Here is a 13,955-nt window from a genome sequence, read left to right as displayed (position 1 = left end):
GAACTGTGCCGATAGATTTCAGGGCTCGAAATTAACTTTTTACTTAGTAGCACCGGTGCTCCCAACTTTGAATATTTAACAGCACCATAAAAAATTTAGGAGCACCCACCAAAAATTAATAAGCACCACTGCAAATTATATATTAAGGGATTTATTGTATTTGAAAACAACATCAATTAGGACTAACAAAAACTAGAAACAACTATTCAACTAATGCTGCGATGATATTGATTTTTGTGCAATAATTCCAAAATGAATGTCTAATAATTATAGAATATTAATGATGACAGTAATACTAACAATGAATTACATTCCTCATTATCAGGCTGCATGAATGTGAGTTATTCATTCATTTTCTTTTCGGCTCAGACCCTTTATTAATCTGGGGTCGCCACAGCGAAATGAACCGCCACCTTATCCGCAACCCAGTACTGGGAAACATCCACACACACTCACTCACACTCATACACTACGGACAATTAAGCCTACCCAAATCACCTATAACGCATGTGTTTGGACTGTGGGGAAACCGGAGCACCCAGACAAAAACCCACGCGAATGCAGGGAGAACATGCAAACTCCACACAAAAACATCAACTGACCCAGCTGAGGCTCGATTCAGCGACCTTCTTGCAGTGAGGCGACAGCACTACCTACTGCGCCACTGCGTCGCCTGAATGTGAGTTATCTGCTATAAAAGTCCTCCTGTTACTTTATGAAAAATTATATTTATGGTTGGCATCAAACAAAAATGAAGCATTGCAGTAAGAATAAATATTTATTTTGCACTATTGTTTTTATATGCATATCAATTTAATAAATAATATTTCTGCTACAAAACAAATGAAAGATTAAATAAACCAATCAAATGAAGGCTCCAAATCTGTCATCAGTTATTAAGTATAATTATAATATACATCTCAAGAAAGAATGGACAAAAGAAAGGAAGAGAAGTCTCACTCCTATCACTCTTTAAAGTTTGGGTTTGTGTCATTGTAAATGCTCTTGTTATGCGCCGATTTACATTTTTCTCTGTTTGTGGAATAAAGCAGGCAGGTCAGCCGACCCAATATATGAGCGGGGCAGAGCAGGATTCTCGCTATGACCACCAGCGCAATACCGCTCTTTGTCATGAGCCGTAGTTTCAGCGTAAACTTAGTAAAGGCAAGCTTCTTTTGCGATGATGTGTACAGTGTTAGAGGTTACATTTAGCAGACATTTGAACACGCAGTGAATGGAACACATCGAGATTCGGGCACCTTTTCTGAAAACACTTGATTTATCTCGGCTGTCAGATCAACATTCACCACATGATCGCTGTCATCTGCGCCATTATTTGTAACTTTAGGTGAGGTTTGCAAACCTGTGTACTTTTCACTCTTCAGCCGTTTGCATTTCCCGCTGTCACAAAAGCTCCCTGTCATCTGACAGCGGAAAGCCTTGAGTGATTGACAGCTAACATAAACTAATATAGCGATTTAGCTCGTTTTTTATAAAAAAAATCAAAACAGGTCACACTACAACCACCATATGCAGTCGCACAAAATGCTCCCAAATATATTATGAGGTCGCAAACCAGTTTGTTTCAGCGCACACGCAATCGAAGCCCACCTCACATGATATCGCTCAGGTCCTACTCTCAACATATAAATACATCCACACAAACTTTAGAATAAAGGCCTGCACTTAACACAAATTGAAAATTAGTATTTAAAAAATTGGGCCCGAAAATTTAATACCTCGTCAGATGAAGTTTATTACTTTTAATAGTTTTTAATACCCTTAATTTTGGCTAATTTCATTTACTACCTTTTACAACCCTGCGGACACCCTGACTAGAGTAGGCTAGGACAAGTTTTCTGTACAGCATGATGGTTAACCATGATTTCTCCTGATTCTGGCTCTATAAAAAAGTCCAAGCAAAGAACTGTCTGACATTGAGACCCTGATGACCGGACTTAGTTCATCGCTAGATTCACTCAAATCCAACATGAGGAAAACCAACAAAATCTGGGTAAGCATGGCTGTATTTCTCAGTTTTAATCATTAAAGTGATAGTTCACACAAACCAGAAAATTCTGATATAATTTCTTTATCCTTCACCAGTTTCTTTCTTCTGTTGAACACAAAGGAAGATATTTTGAAAATTGATGGAAACCAGTAATTATTAGTGGGTCAGGTTATCTAACATTCTTCTAAATATCTTATTTTGTGTTCAACAGAAGAAGAGACTCATAAAGGTTTGGAACTGCTTGAGGGAGGGTAGTAAGTGAAGGTTTCATTTTTGGGTGAACTATCGCTTTAAATTTCAGACGACACATCTTGGGTTTTGAATCTACATTTCTATTTTTTCTCCCAGAGTCTCAGCAGAATGTGTCGTACACTGAAGTGAAGAAACAGATGGACACTCTGAGCGCTTCAGTGTCATCAATTATGTCTAAACTGACAGCAGATAGTAGGAGGACATCTCTTATGTTTCTACAGTCTATTTCACACAACCAGCGTATCTTGGGTAAGAGAGCAAACTGGAATTATATTAATTAAACAAAATATTAATAGTTCACTAGGCATTAAACAGATAAGATAGTCCCATATTTTGATTACATCAAATTGAAAAGGTCCTGAAATGAGAGAACAAAAGAAGTGAGATGCATAATCTTTTGGGAATGGAATTGTTGGAACTTGATTGTTGGAAGACATTGCTAACAAATGTAAGAGAATTGATGAACGGACGACAGCAGGGGGGAAACAAGACATTCCCTGATAGCTCCTCCCTAAAAGACTTATATCCGTAACCTAAAAGACTAATAGCCACACACTAAAGGACTGATCGCCCCGCCGTAAACAACTGATAGCCCCAGCCTAAATACCTCATAGCCCCGCCCTAAATGACTGACAGCCATGCCCTAAATTACTTATAGCCCTGCCCTAAAGGACTGATAGCTATGCCCTAATTGATTAATAGCCCCGCCCTGAAGGACTGATAGCTATGCCCTAAATGACGAATAGCCCCGCCCTAAAGGACTAATAGCCACAGACTAAAGGACTAATAGCTATGCCCTAAATGACTAATAGCCCACCCTAAAGGACTGATAGCTATGCCCTAAATGACTAATAGCCCCGCCCTAAAGAACTGAAAGCCATGTCCTACATGACTAATAGCCCCGCCCTATAGGATTGATAGCCATGCCCTAAATGACTAATAGCCCCTCCCTAAAGGACTGATAGCCATGCCCTAAATGACTAATAGCCCCACCCTAAAGGACTGATAGCCATGCCCTACATGACCAATGGCCCCGCGCTAAAGGACTGATAGCCCCTCTCTAAATGACTGATATTCCCTCCCTAAAGGACTGATAGCCCCTCCCTAAATGACTGATAGCCCCACCCTAAATTACTGATAGCTCCGCCCTAAATGACTGATAGCGCTGCCCTGAAGGACTGATAGTCCCACCCTAAAGGACTGATATCCGCGCTCTAAAAGTATTCCATGTCTCCAAAACTGATGAAAAGTGGGGGAGGTTATTGATTTTGAGTAAAATTATGAAGGCAAATAAACTTTTACAAAATAATGAAGTGCAGAGACATAATTTATAACAAACCCTACAATATAAAGACTGTATAAAGAGTCATTTTAGAATTCATGCCGACTTTAAAGACTAATTTTTAAATATTTATTAATTGTTCTTAATTATTCATGAATGTGCTTTTGCCAAAGTATAGGTAGTCATGCTGATATAATGTTTTTCACCCTTTTTGCCTTTCTGCGGCTAAAGATGAACTGTCAAGCTCAATGGAGAACCTGAAGAATTTAATGATGGAAATGCGGTCATCTGTTCGATCTCTTACTTACAGAATTTCCATAACCAGTAAGTAATCTCTCAATTCAGAGTGCCATTTTGTAATATCAGACATATGCAGCTTATGTTTCAGAGGTCATGAACTGAGAAATGTTACAACTCAAAACTTTCTCATTAATCTAAAAATAGCTTAAAATGAAGCCAATCTGACACAATGGCAGGTTGTGGGATAATAATACATATAATGATATATATGCATACTAAATTCATACGTATTATTTTACTGTTTAATTTCAATGTGCGAGCATAGGTGTCTATTAAAATCCAAACTCCAGTCCATATACCACAACAGTGCACTCATTATTATGAATGGAAGAAGGCAGTTTTATTTCTTGATGTGTTGAAAAAGCATAACATTATAAAACTTTTTTGCATTTTATCTCTCCTTTGCAGAATTACTTGAACCAGGCTGCAGTGACTCTGCTTGGGTTATTTTCAGCAATAGCTGTTACCTCTTCTCTAGTGATGAAATGAGCTGGACAGAAGCAAAAGATTACTGCGAAGAGAAAGGCGCATGGCTCTTAAAAATGGAAGATGAGGATCATTGGGTGCATAATAAACACACAAACACACCTTTTTTTATTAGAGGGCTCTAAGATTAGTAATGTCTACATCTAGCAACGGTATATTTAAGAAACTGTACAGTAAAATTAAGTTATTGATATTAAATATGTTTTTTTTTTTAAAAAAGGTTAATGAAAATTACTTTGAGTATTTATGATTTAACTATCAGAGATGTATAAAATGTCCCTTTTGACTGGGTTTGTTTACATTTTATTGATTTAAAAAATTGTAACCACTAAACCAACCAGACCAGTTGAAAACAGAAGAAAAAAATCCATTCTCCCCTTTTACAAGATGTATGATATGTCTCTTCAGAATATGTCTGTAAAGTTTCAGCTCAAAATACCCATCAGATTACTTTTTATACAATATAGAATATGCCTACTTTGGGCTCTGAGGACAGTGTAGCCTGTGCCTTTAATGCAAATGAGCTGGTTCTCCCCGCCCACCATTCCCACATGCGTGTCTGCTTTTACTGCGTTACATCAGATAAACAGCAGTCAGTGACAGAGAGAGATGAAGCTGAAATACAGCTTGTTAGTCAAATATACCAAGTAAGTTTGATTTGATGTGTTTGTGGTGGAGTTTATTCAAGCCTTCCTGAAACGACGAGTCACGCACAAATGCTGTTGCAAAGTTCGCAATTCACTCCACTATGACAAGGGACACACTATACGCTTATTTCACACGGCCGCCATTTTAAAGAACCGAAGCAAGGCTGCACTGGACCAGCAATGTAAACATTGCAGTAATATGCTGTGGACTACAAACCTCCAGCTGTTGCTGAGGTTTAAAAATGCAGAAATGGTGTAAACATCACTTTAATATCATTGAGTATGTTTAATTTAAACAATTAAAAGCAATTTAGCATCAAATAACATCACAATCTCTGTAAGAGTAATACGCTTAAGTGTCCTCCTAGACTTCAGTTTATAGGACCAGTTAAACACCGCGGAGACGCTTTCCTGCTTCAGCCTATGTAACCCGGTGAACGATAAAACACTGCAGTCCTCTGTAGCACACCCTCGTGTTGTCTGTAATAGTGTTGTCCCGGTACTGAAGTTTTAAAAACGTCCATTTCCCGCAAACATTGAAGCGCCGCTGAGCGCGGATGACTTGACTGATCTTCACAGCTGCTTCTCGCTCCAGTCTCCGTGTATCTATGTTTGCACTCAGTTTACCGCTCTTCACCCAGTGCAAACACAGATACACGGAGACTGGAGCGCGAAGCAGCCGTGAAGATCAGTCGAGTCATCAAGCAGATCGCTCATCTGTGTTTGTGCTCAGTAAACAGCGGAAGGTGAACTGATGACCTTCTCGGCCAATCACAAGCATTTCTGTTGATCAGGTGAACACAATGGCAAATCAGCGCTGTTTTAAGAGAGCTATCAACAGTGTCTTAAATGTTGGCGGGAAATTGACGGTTTGTCTAATATAGTGTAATATAGTCTAATATAGTGAAAGAATCAGTATATTAACTTAAGTTTGATAAATGGCATCTAAAACGTGTGTTTGGGAAAGAAAACGTTAGCTAACTAGTGACATTTTCCTTAACTTAGCTAAAAATGAGCTCTGATATACTTTTTTTTTTCACCATACATTCAGAACGGACCTTCGGGTCACTCGGAAGGAGGTGAAATGATAAATGAGTCACTTTCTTTTGGCTGATAAGATATACAGCAAGCTACACAACGTTCCTATGTAACTCCCAACGATACTTCTGGGTTTCTTCCCACCGCAGCCTCGATTTCGCTTTTAAGAATGGCGGCCGCGTGAAATCAGTAAATACCTACACAGTTCTGTTCAAACTGCTTCCAAAAGTTGATTTAGCATCATAGGGGGACTTTAATTAAGTATTTGATCTCTTTTTGCAGCAATTTATTACTGTTTTCACCCAACCATTTCCTTACTGGATCGGCCTAACAGATCAGAACACAGGCCAGTGGAGATGGATGGATGGAACGAATTACACCTTGAATAAAGAGTGAGATGAATACACAGAAAACTGCATATTTAGCTTTCAACCTAATAGTGTATGATTTATGAGAATTTACATTTATAACCGCACATATTTTACTGTCGCAGACACTGGAGACCTGGACAGCCGGATGACTGGACTGAACATGGCTTAGGAGAGGAAGGAGAGGACTGTGCGCATATCACATATGAAGGGCTCCTCAATGACGCCCACTGCTCCATCAAAATGAAGTTTATTTGTGAAATGAAAAAATAAGATAGGAAACCAGCATTCAAGTGTGGTCAAAACTCAGAATACAGAACTCATTCATTCACTCATTTTCTTTTCGGCTTAGTCCCTTTATTAATCTGAGGTTGCCACAGTGGAATGAACCGCCAACTTATCCAGCATATGTTTTACACAGCGGATGCCCTTCCAGCTGCAACCCATCACTAGGAAACATCCTTACATTCTCATTCACACACATACACTATGGACAAGTGTGGACACTCGAACCAGCGACCTTCTTGCTGTGAGGCGATTGTGCTGCGCCACCACGTCATGAGTTTACAGAATTGTAAAGAAAAAAAAAACAGTTAACAGAATTAGTTTTGTTTTGAGGTATTGAGGTTTTGAAGGGCACTTTGTCAAAAAAAAACATTTCTTTAAGCATGTAAATTACAAATGAAATGAATCATGATGTACTAAATTAGTATATCTTTCTGTTAACCATTTTCACTCTGTCTTAAACATGTAATAGGCAACAAAATAACAAGAATCACACTGATAAACTAATAAAAAAAGCATACTTCTTTTGCCATGTTGCACAATGTGCTGGATTAAAATACTTTATCATCTTATTAAGGTTGTAACAAAGAAGTCATAGTTCGCTACCTTGGTTTTGGGGTTATGGTTCAATAGTACTTCAATACAACAGTAATCCCCAGTGCTTGCTTTTTTCTGTTTATTTTGGACAAGCAGAAGTGCTTTGTCACAATCAGCTACAGAACTGAAAAGCTTGTCATTCAGAAGTACAAAATAAATAGAATAATGAACAATAAAACTAGAATTAGGAGACTGTGTTAAATTGAGCTTAAAGGTTGAGCTCAACGCTCTCCTAAAAACATTCATACATTCATTTATTTTATTTTAGGCTAAGTTCCTTTATTAATCTGGGATTGCCACAGCGGAATGAACCACCAACTTATGAGGTAAAGCATATGTTTTACATACGCTGAGTAAAGCATATGTTTTACTCAGTGGATGCCCTTCCAGCTGCAACCCATCACTGGGAAACATCCATACACACTCATTCACACACACACTATGGACAATTTAGCTTACCAAATTCCCCTATAGCGCATGTGTTTGGACTTGTGGGGGAAACCGGAGCACCTGGAGGAAACCCACGCCAACACAAAGAGAACATGCAAACTCCACACAGAAATGCCAACTGACCCAGCCAAGGCTCAAACCTCCTAAAATCAGAAAAAATAATTGTCTGAAATTAGATTTAAGACTCAGTAAGCTTTAAAAATGAAAAATGAAAATGCTAGCACTGTATCCATGCATAACAGCAGGTGCATTGGACAACAACTATATTAAATCTAATATATGTCATGTTTGCTAAAACAAGGCAGAAGTTGGTCTGTCAGTGAAAATATAGGTGATGCTTAAGAAATGCACAAAACTAGCCATCAAATACACAGGAATGAATGAATAAACATGTAAAGTCTGTCTAATTTGTGTATTTGTTTTGGGGTAATTCTTAGGTGTCTATTCAATTTAAACTGATGGGCCAAATTTAACCAGGACATCCATGTTTAGTTCCCCTTCAGATCAGGAAGTCAAATGACGTGTCAAGCCTTCTTTCCACTGCACACAACAAACGACAAGCGACAGACTGGAAGTCATTCATTTCCAATGGAGAGTAGTCCGGGAGCTGCGTGGAGTTCCGATCATCTCTGTATACGGAAAATTCAGATCCGAATTGAGCTGCGGATCTGTTGAAATATTTGAACTCCTGTGACTAGACAGTATGCGACCGGCCAACCGGATGTATTCCAGTGTTGTCCAAGCAGGGCCGTGTGCGCGAGATGAGAAATAGGAGTTTATTTGGTTATTTTTTTTAATCAGAAAAAGTATATATATATATATATATATTTAAAAAAAACATTTCTATACATAAATGTAAGTAATAAAGTAATAAAAATATAATGTTTTATGTTGTCTCCACATTCCCTCCAAAATTTTTTGCGGTCTATGATTTTCTAGTACTCATTCATTCATTCATTCATTCATTCATTCATTCATTCATTCATTCAACCATGGTGAACGCACGGAGAATAAAGGCTCATGCTTTTGCACTCTTTTATTTCAGACACTGCGAGAACAGCTTCTCTCCCATGGTGCACATCAGAACTGAAAATTCTGTGTGACTGCCACAAGGGGGCGTATTCCGTCAGTCGTGTCCAAATGTTGTGTGCAGTGGAAAGGCGGCTTCAGAATGACACTTTGGGGGTATCACCAAATAATCACTCTGAATAGTAAGAAAACAGGCCAATGAATGCCTATGGGCTGGCAGCGCGCAGCTCTGACAACTGATGGAAATTACAATTCCTCCTTCAGGGAACGTGGGTTACGCCCATAACCAGGTCGTTCCCTATCAGGTCAGTAACTTCAATGCTGTGTCGATCCGACACTTTGGGGGAGTGTATGAAAGCGCTACAGCAGCTGAACCTCACCACGGCCATGGTGAGAAGTTTGCCAAGCACTGCGTGAGTGCATAATCATCACCAATGGCACAGCCTTCCAACGTCCCCTGGCTCATACTCACCTGAATATGGAATTTTAATATTACAATTCAAGCGGGTGGAATGAGTTTTTCACCTAGCTGAATTTAGACTAGGAATTTTGAAATATGAAAAAGCATGCTAGTTCCGAGGGGGGAAAAACACTGCGGAGGCCACCTGCTACCCACTTGTGGAGACCTGGTGACAATATGGACATATGGGCTAACCCTATTTAGGGGAAGCACTACATAATGTAAGCTGGAAGGGAAGACACAGGTCTTTCTGAGAGGGGGAATTGCACCGTGGCTGAGTAACGTATATGTCATGCACAGATGCCACCAAACCCCAGAACACGGGCTAACCAAACAGGCATACAAACAACGTAATGGGTCAAGCACCCGGCTCCTCTGCCCTCGGAGGAACTCTGTAGGGTTTGCCAGACAGGGAACTCGCTAGCAGATCAGAATAAGCACACGCATCTCCCATTTTCCAAGTGCTACCGAGTAACCAGGAGGAGCTGCTTAGAGACTTGTGAGTGCGGTCACATCAAAGTTAAGTGCGCTAAGGAGAATCAGCAATTAAATGGGCTGGGTCTACCTCCCCCGCAGGCAGGGCCTTCAGGTTCACTCAACACAGGCTCATTGTGAAAACGTAGCCCTACAGACGTTCCCTTTCGAGCTTACCAGCTGACCGCTTACCTCCGTATGGACAGCATTCCGGCTGCAACTAGTTTGTCCCGTTAGTGTGTCATGTACGTTGGTGGACTTGCGACGCAGAGAGGAGTTGACCACGAAGATGGGGTTCGAGTCCGGTGAAGTACGGTTCCAGAAAGCAGGTAAGACAAAAACAGAATCCAAAAAATAAAACAAACAAGTGAATAGCAGGGTGAGAATGTGGTAAAATCTGTTAATGTGGTAAAAAAAAATCAGACGAGGGCTTTTATTTTTTTGGATTGGTTTTTAAATGTGTTGGTTGGGACCGTGCGGGTGGGTCAATCGATAAAATTGGTTGGGTTTAGGGAAGGGGAGGGTGGGTCAGTCGATCATTCGCTCAGTCAGTCATTCAGTCTGTCAAAAAATTGTGTCGACAGCGGCCTCTGGTGGGTTTATGCGAGAACAGCAGGTGCGAATGGGGAAATTTGACAGATCTCAAAAAGCGTACACAGCGACCTCTGGTGGATTTGCGCAAACAAAAACTGCAAAAAAATGTGCCGCCGGGACGTATTTCGCGGCCTCCAGAAACGTCTGTAGAGGTACGTTTTCAGAATGAGCCTGGGTTGGGTTCACTAGATCTACATTCACCAAAGGATGCTGTTTTTTCAGTATGCTAGATTTAAAATATAAACTAATTCAGCATCGATGTAAGGCAAGGCAAGGCAAGTTTATTTATATAGCACATTTCATACACAGTGGCAATTCAAAGTGCTTTACATAAACAGGAATAAAAGAAACAAGTATAAGAGAAATAAAAACAAATAATAAAAATGCCAAAAAAATTAAATAAATAAGAATAAAAACAGATCAAATGTGTTATAAAAGAATAAAAAATAAGCACAGTGCTCATTCAGTAAAGGCACAGCTAAACAGATGTGTTTTCAGTCTTGATTTGAACGTGCCTAATGTTGGAGCACATCTGATCATTTCTGGAAGCTGATTCCAGCAGTGAGGGGCGCTGTTAGTAGCTGAAAGCCGATTCACCCTGCTTTGACTGAACTCTTGGAAGTTCTAATTTATATGATCCTAAAGATCTGAGTGATCTGTTAGGTTTGTATTCAGTGAGCATATCTGTAATGTATTGAGGTCCAAAGCCATTTAGTGATTTATAGACCAGTAATAATACTTTAAAATCTATTCTGAATGTAACTGGGAGCCAGTGTAAAGACCTGAGGACAGGTGTGATGTGCTCTGATTTCCTGGTTCTGGTCAGAATTCTGGCCGCAGCGTTCTGGATGAGCTGTAACTGTCTAACTGTACATTAACACCACTTTTTAATTAAGAACCTTTAGCCTCTAGAAGCCTAAAATTGTCTAAAGAAAACCTGGAAATGTCCCGTGCTCCCTATGGCCAGTCCGCCCCTGGGTCAAGCCACAGTAAAGGGAGAAAATTTTAGTTAAAAGATAGTTGTTTTAATAAAGTAGAGATCACTTAGCATAAATAAATTAAAACTAGTGGTTAAGCCACAATGAAGGGAGAAAATTTAATCATTAAACCACAGCAACCTTGTGAGGGAAGTCAAAAATCTATTGTAAGTGAAAATATGAGGTTGACACCCTACGTAAAGACGTACCCTATTCTTTGGAACTGAAAGTGCTGTAAATCACATAAATACATGCTGTCATGCTGCCATTATGGGGTGTTGTTCTAAAAAAGGACTACCAGAGAAAGGGATGTGTTCTTCTGGATCTTCACTAGGAAGTAAGAAACTACATATGTTGCACTCATGATGCAATATGAGAAAAATGGTAGCTCTGAAAACATTATGAAAATGGACTTGGAATCTGAAGAGAAGATGTCCTTTCGCAAAGGTTTGATAGATTTAATCATATTAAAATGTATCATCTCTAATTTATGAAATAATCCATGTGTTTGAGTCTTTTAGTTTGAGGTAAAACCACAATGACATCTTGATAAAAAATTCGATAGTAATTTATAGTAAATAATGTAGTGTTTTTAAACCATACTATAGTAAAGTATATTACTGTGATTATTATAGTATTTACAACACTTTGTTAATGAATGCTCCAGCATACTGTATGTTGCACGAATTCTGTTTGTTGACTTCAGCTCAGCATTCAACACTGTCATACCCTCTAAGTTACTGATCAAACTTAGAGACCTGGATATCGACACGTCTCTCTGCAACTGGGTTATGGACTTTCTGACTAACAGACCTCAGAATGTTAGATCAGGCCACATCTGCTCCACCACCGTCACACTCAACACTGGTGTACCACAGGGCTGCGTGCTGAGCCCCTTCCTCTACTCCCTTTTTACCAACAGATCCAACACCATCATCAAATTTGCAGATGACACCACAGTGATTGGTCTAATCAGCAATAATGATGAGACTGCCTACAGGGAGGAGATACAGCATCTGGCCACCTGGTGCACCAACAATAATCTGCTTCTTAACACCAACAAGACCAAGGAGCTCATTGTGGACTTCAGGAAGGGACGAACCGGCTCACATGATCCCATCCACATTAATGGGATGGCCGTTGAGCCTGTCTCATCCTTCAAGTTCCTGGGGACCCACATCTCAAAGGACCTTTCCTGGACCACCAACACCTCCAGCCTGGTCAAGAAGGCTCACCAGCGCCTATTCTTCTTGAGGCAACTTAAGAAGAACCAGCTTTCATCAGCTGTCTTGGTGAACTTCTACCGCTGCACAATAGAAAGCATCCTGACCAACTGCGTCACGGTCTGGTATGGAAGCTGCTCTGTTGCTGAGCGTAAGGCACTGCAGCGGGTGGTGAAAACTGCCCAACGCATCACAGGGACTACACTGCCAGCCATAGAGGACATCCAGAAGAAACACTGTCTGCGCCGAGCACGCAGTATTCTTAAGGACACCTCTCACCCTGCTCACAGACTGTTTTCTCTCCTGCCTTCCGGCAGGCGCTTCAGGCTCCCCCGGACAAAAACCAGCAGACTGAGGAACAGCTTTTTCCCCAGAGCTGTCTTCCTTTTGAACTCTGCCCCTCACTGAACTGTACATACCCACTGCACATGGACATTTCTAATTATGTACACACCCACTGTACATATACCTTTGTAATTATGTTTATCTATCTGCACACTTCTGATTACTAATAGCAACCTGTACATATATTCATTTATTGTAAATCTGTTCATAGCTAATACAACCTGTATATAATGTTGATAGTACATCCATCTGTAAATATCACCATAGTTTTTCTATAACTGCACTTTATAACTTATACCGGTATCATGCACTTGCTGCTATTGCACTGCTGGTTAGACCTAAACTGCATTTCGTTGCCTTGTACTTGTACATGTGTAATGACAATAAAGTTGAATCTAATCTAAATTTAATCTACATCCACAAATGCCAGTGAAAATTGTACTTTGCCAAAAGGAATCCCAATGTTAACAGTGTCCAGAAGCGCCATTGATTTCTCTCGGCTTGGAGGCATCTAGGATGGATCATTAATGTGTACTGTCATCATATGAATCAGTATTTCAGGCATTTTTGGGGAAAAAAGGACACCGTGTGCTCCGGACGAATAAAGAAAAAGATCATCCAGACTGTTACCAGCAACAAGTCTAAAATTCCAGGGTCTGTCATGGTACGGGTTGTGTCAGTGCCCTTGACAAAGGTAACTTGCCCTTCTGTTATGGCACAATTAATGCTGAACAGTACAGAGAGATTTTGGAGCACAATATGCTGCCTTCATTTCATGCATATTTCAACAAGACAATGCAAAACCACATTCTGTACACATTACAGAGTCCTGCCTGCAGAGGAAGAGGATACAGGTACTGGACTGGCCTATACTAATTTATTAAGCGTGAGCATGCACATTTGCCTCAACATCACACTGTAATAAAAAACGTTTCTTTCTGCACCTAAATATTTGTTTTGTATTGCTAATACAGTTTAATAGAGTATAAAGTCAAATAAAGCATCAATAACTAACTAAGCTAGATCACTAAAGTTTGAAAAAGTTAGTTGTTTTAATAAAGTAGAGATCACTTAGCGTAAATAAATTAAAACTAGTGGTTAAGCCACAATAAAGGGAGAAAATTTAATCATGAGGTT

At 39.8% G+C, this 13,955-nt stretch overlaps 1 protein-coding gene across 1 annotated transcript; it reads left to right on the top strand.

Moving 5' to 3' along the window:
• Window positions 1-854: 854 nt before the first annotated feature.
• On the top strand, window positions 855-7,327 carry asgr1c.2 (asialoglycoprotein receptor 1c, tandem duplicate 2). Its single transcript, XM_056457253.1, has 6 exons — window positions 855-2,014; window positions 2,360-2,512; window positions 3,777-3,869; window positions 4,254-4,408; window positions 6,299-6,408; window positions 6,510-7,327. Exons 2-6 carry the CDS (start codon window positions 2,401-2,403, stop codon window positions 6,655-6,657), a joined length of 618 nt encoding a protein of 205 aa, XP_056313228.1. The 5' UTR covers window positions 855-2,014; window positions 2,360-2,400; the 3' UTR covers window positions 6,658-7,327.
• The last annotated feature ends 6,628 nt before the right edge of the window (window positions 7,328-13,955 follow it).

This window comes from Danio aesculapii, chromosome 5 (assembly GCF_903798145.1).
Source record: "Danio aesculapii chromosome 5, fDanAes4.1, whole genome shotgun sequence".
In the NCBI taxonomy this organism is placed as follows: Eukaryota; Metazoa; Chordata; class Actinopteri; order Cypriniformes; family Danionidae; genus Danio; species Danio aesculapii.
Note: the sequence above shows the minus strand (reverse complement) of the source record. Positions and strands in the feature narration are given on the sequence as shown.

Bases quoted from the DNA above. Each gene is read 5' to 3' on its own strand.
- asgr1c.2 (XM_056457253.1), top strand. From the start codon at position 2,401: ATGGACACTCTGAGCGCTTCAGTGTCATCAATTATGTCTAAACTGACA. The intron at 3,870-4,253 runs GTAAGTAATCTC...TCTCCTTTGCAG, and splicing joins TTACAGAATTTCCATAACCA to AATTACTTGAACCAGGCTGC. The intron at 6,409-6,509 runs GTGAGATGAATA...TTACTGTCGCAG, and splicing joins AATTACACCTTGAATAAAGA to ACACTGGAGACCTGGACAGC.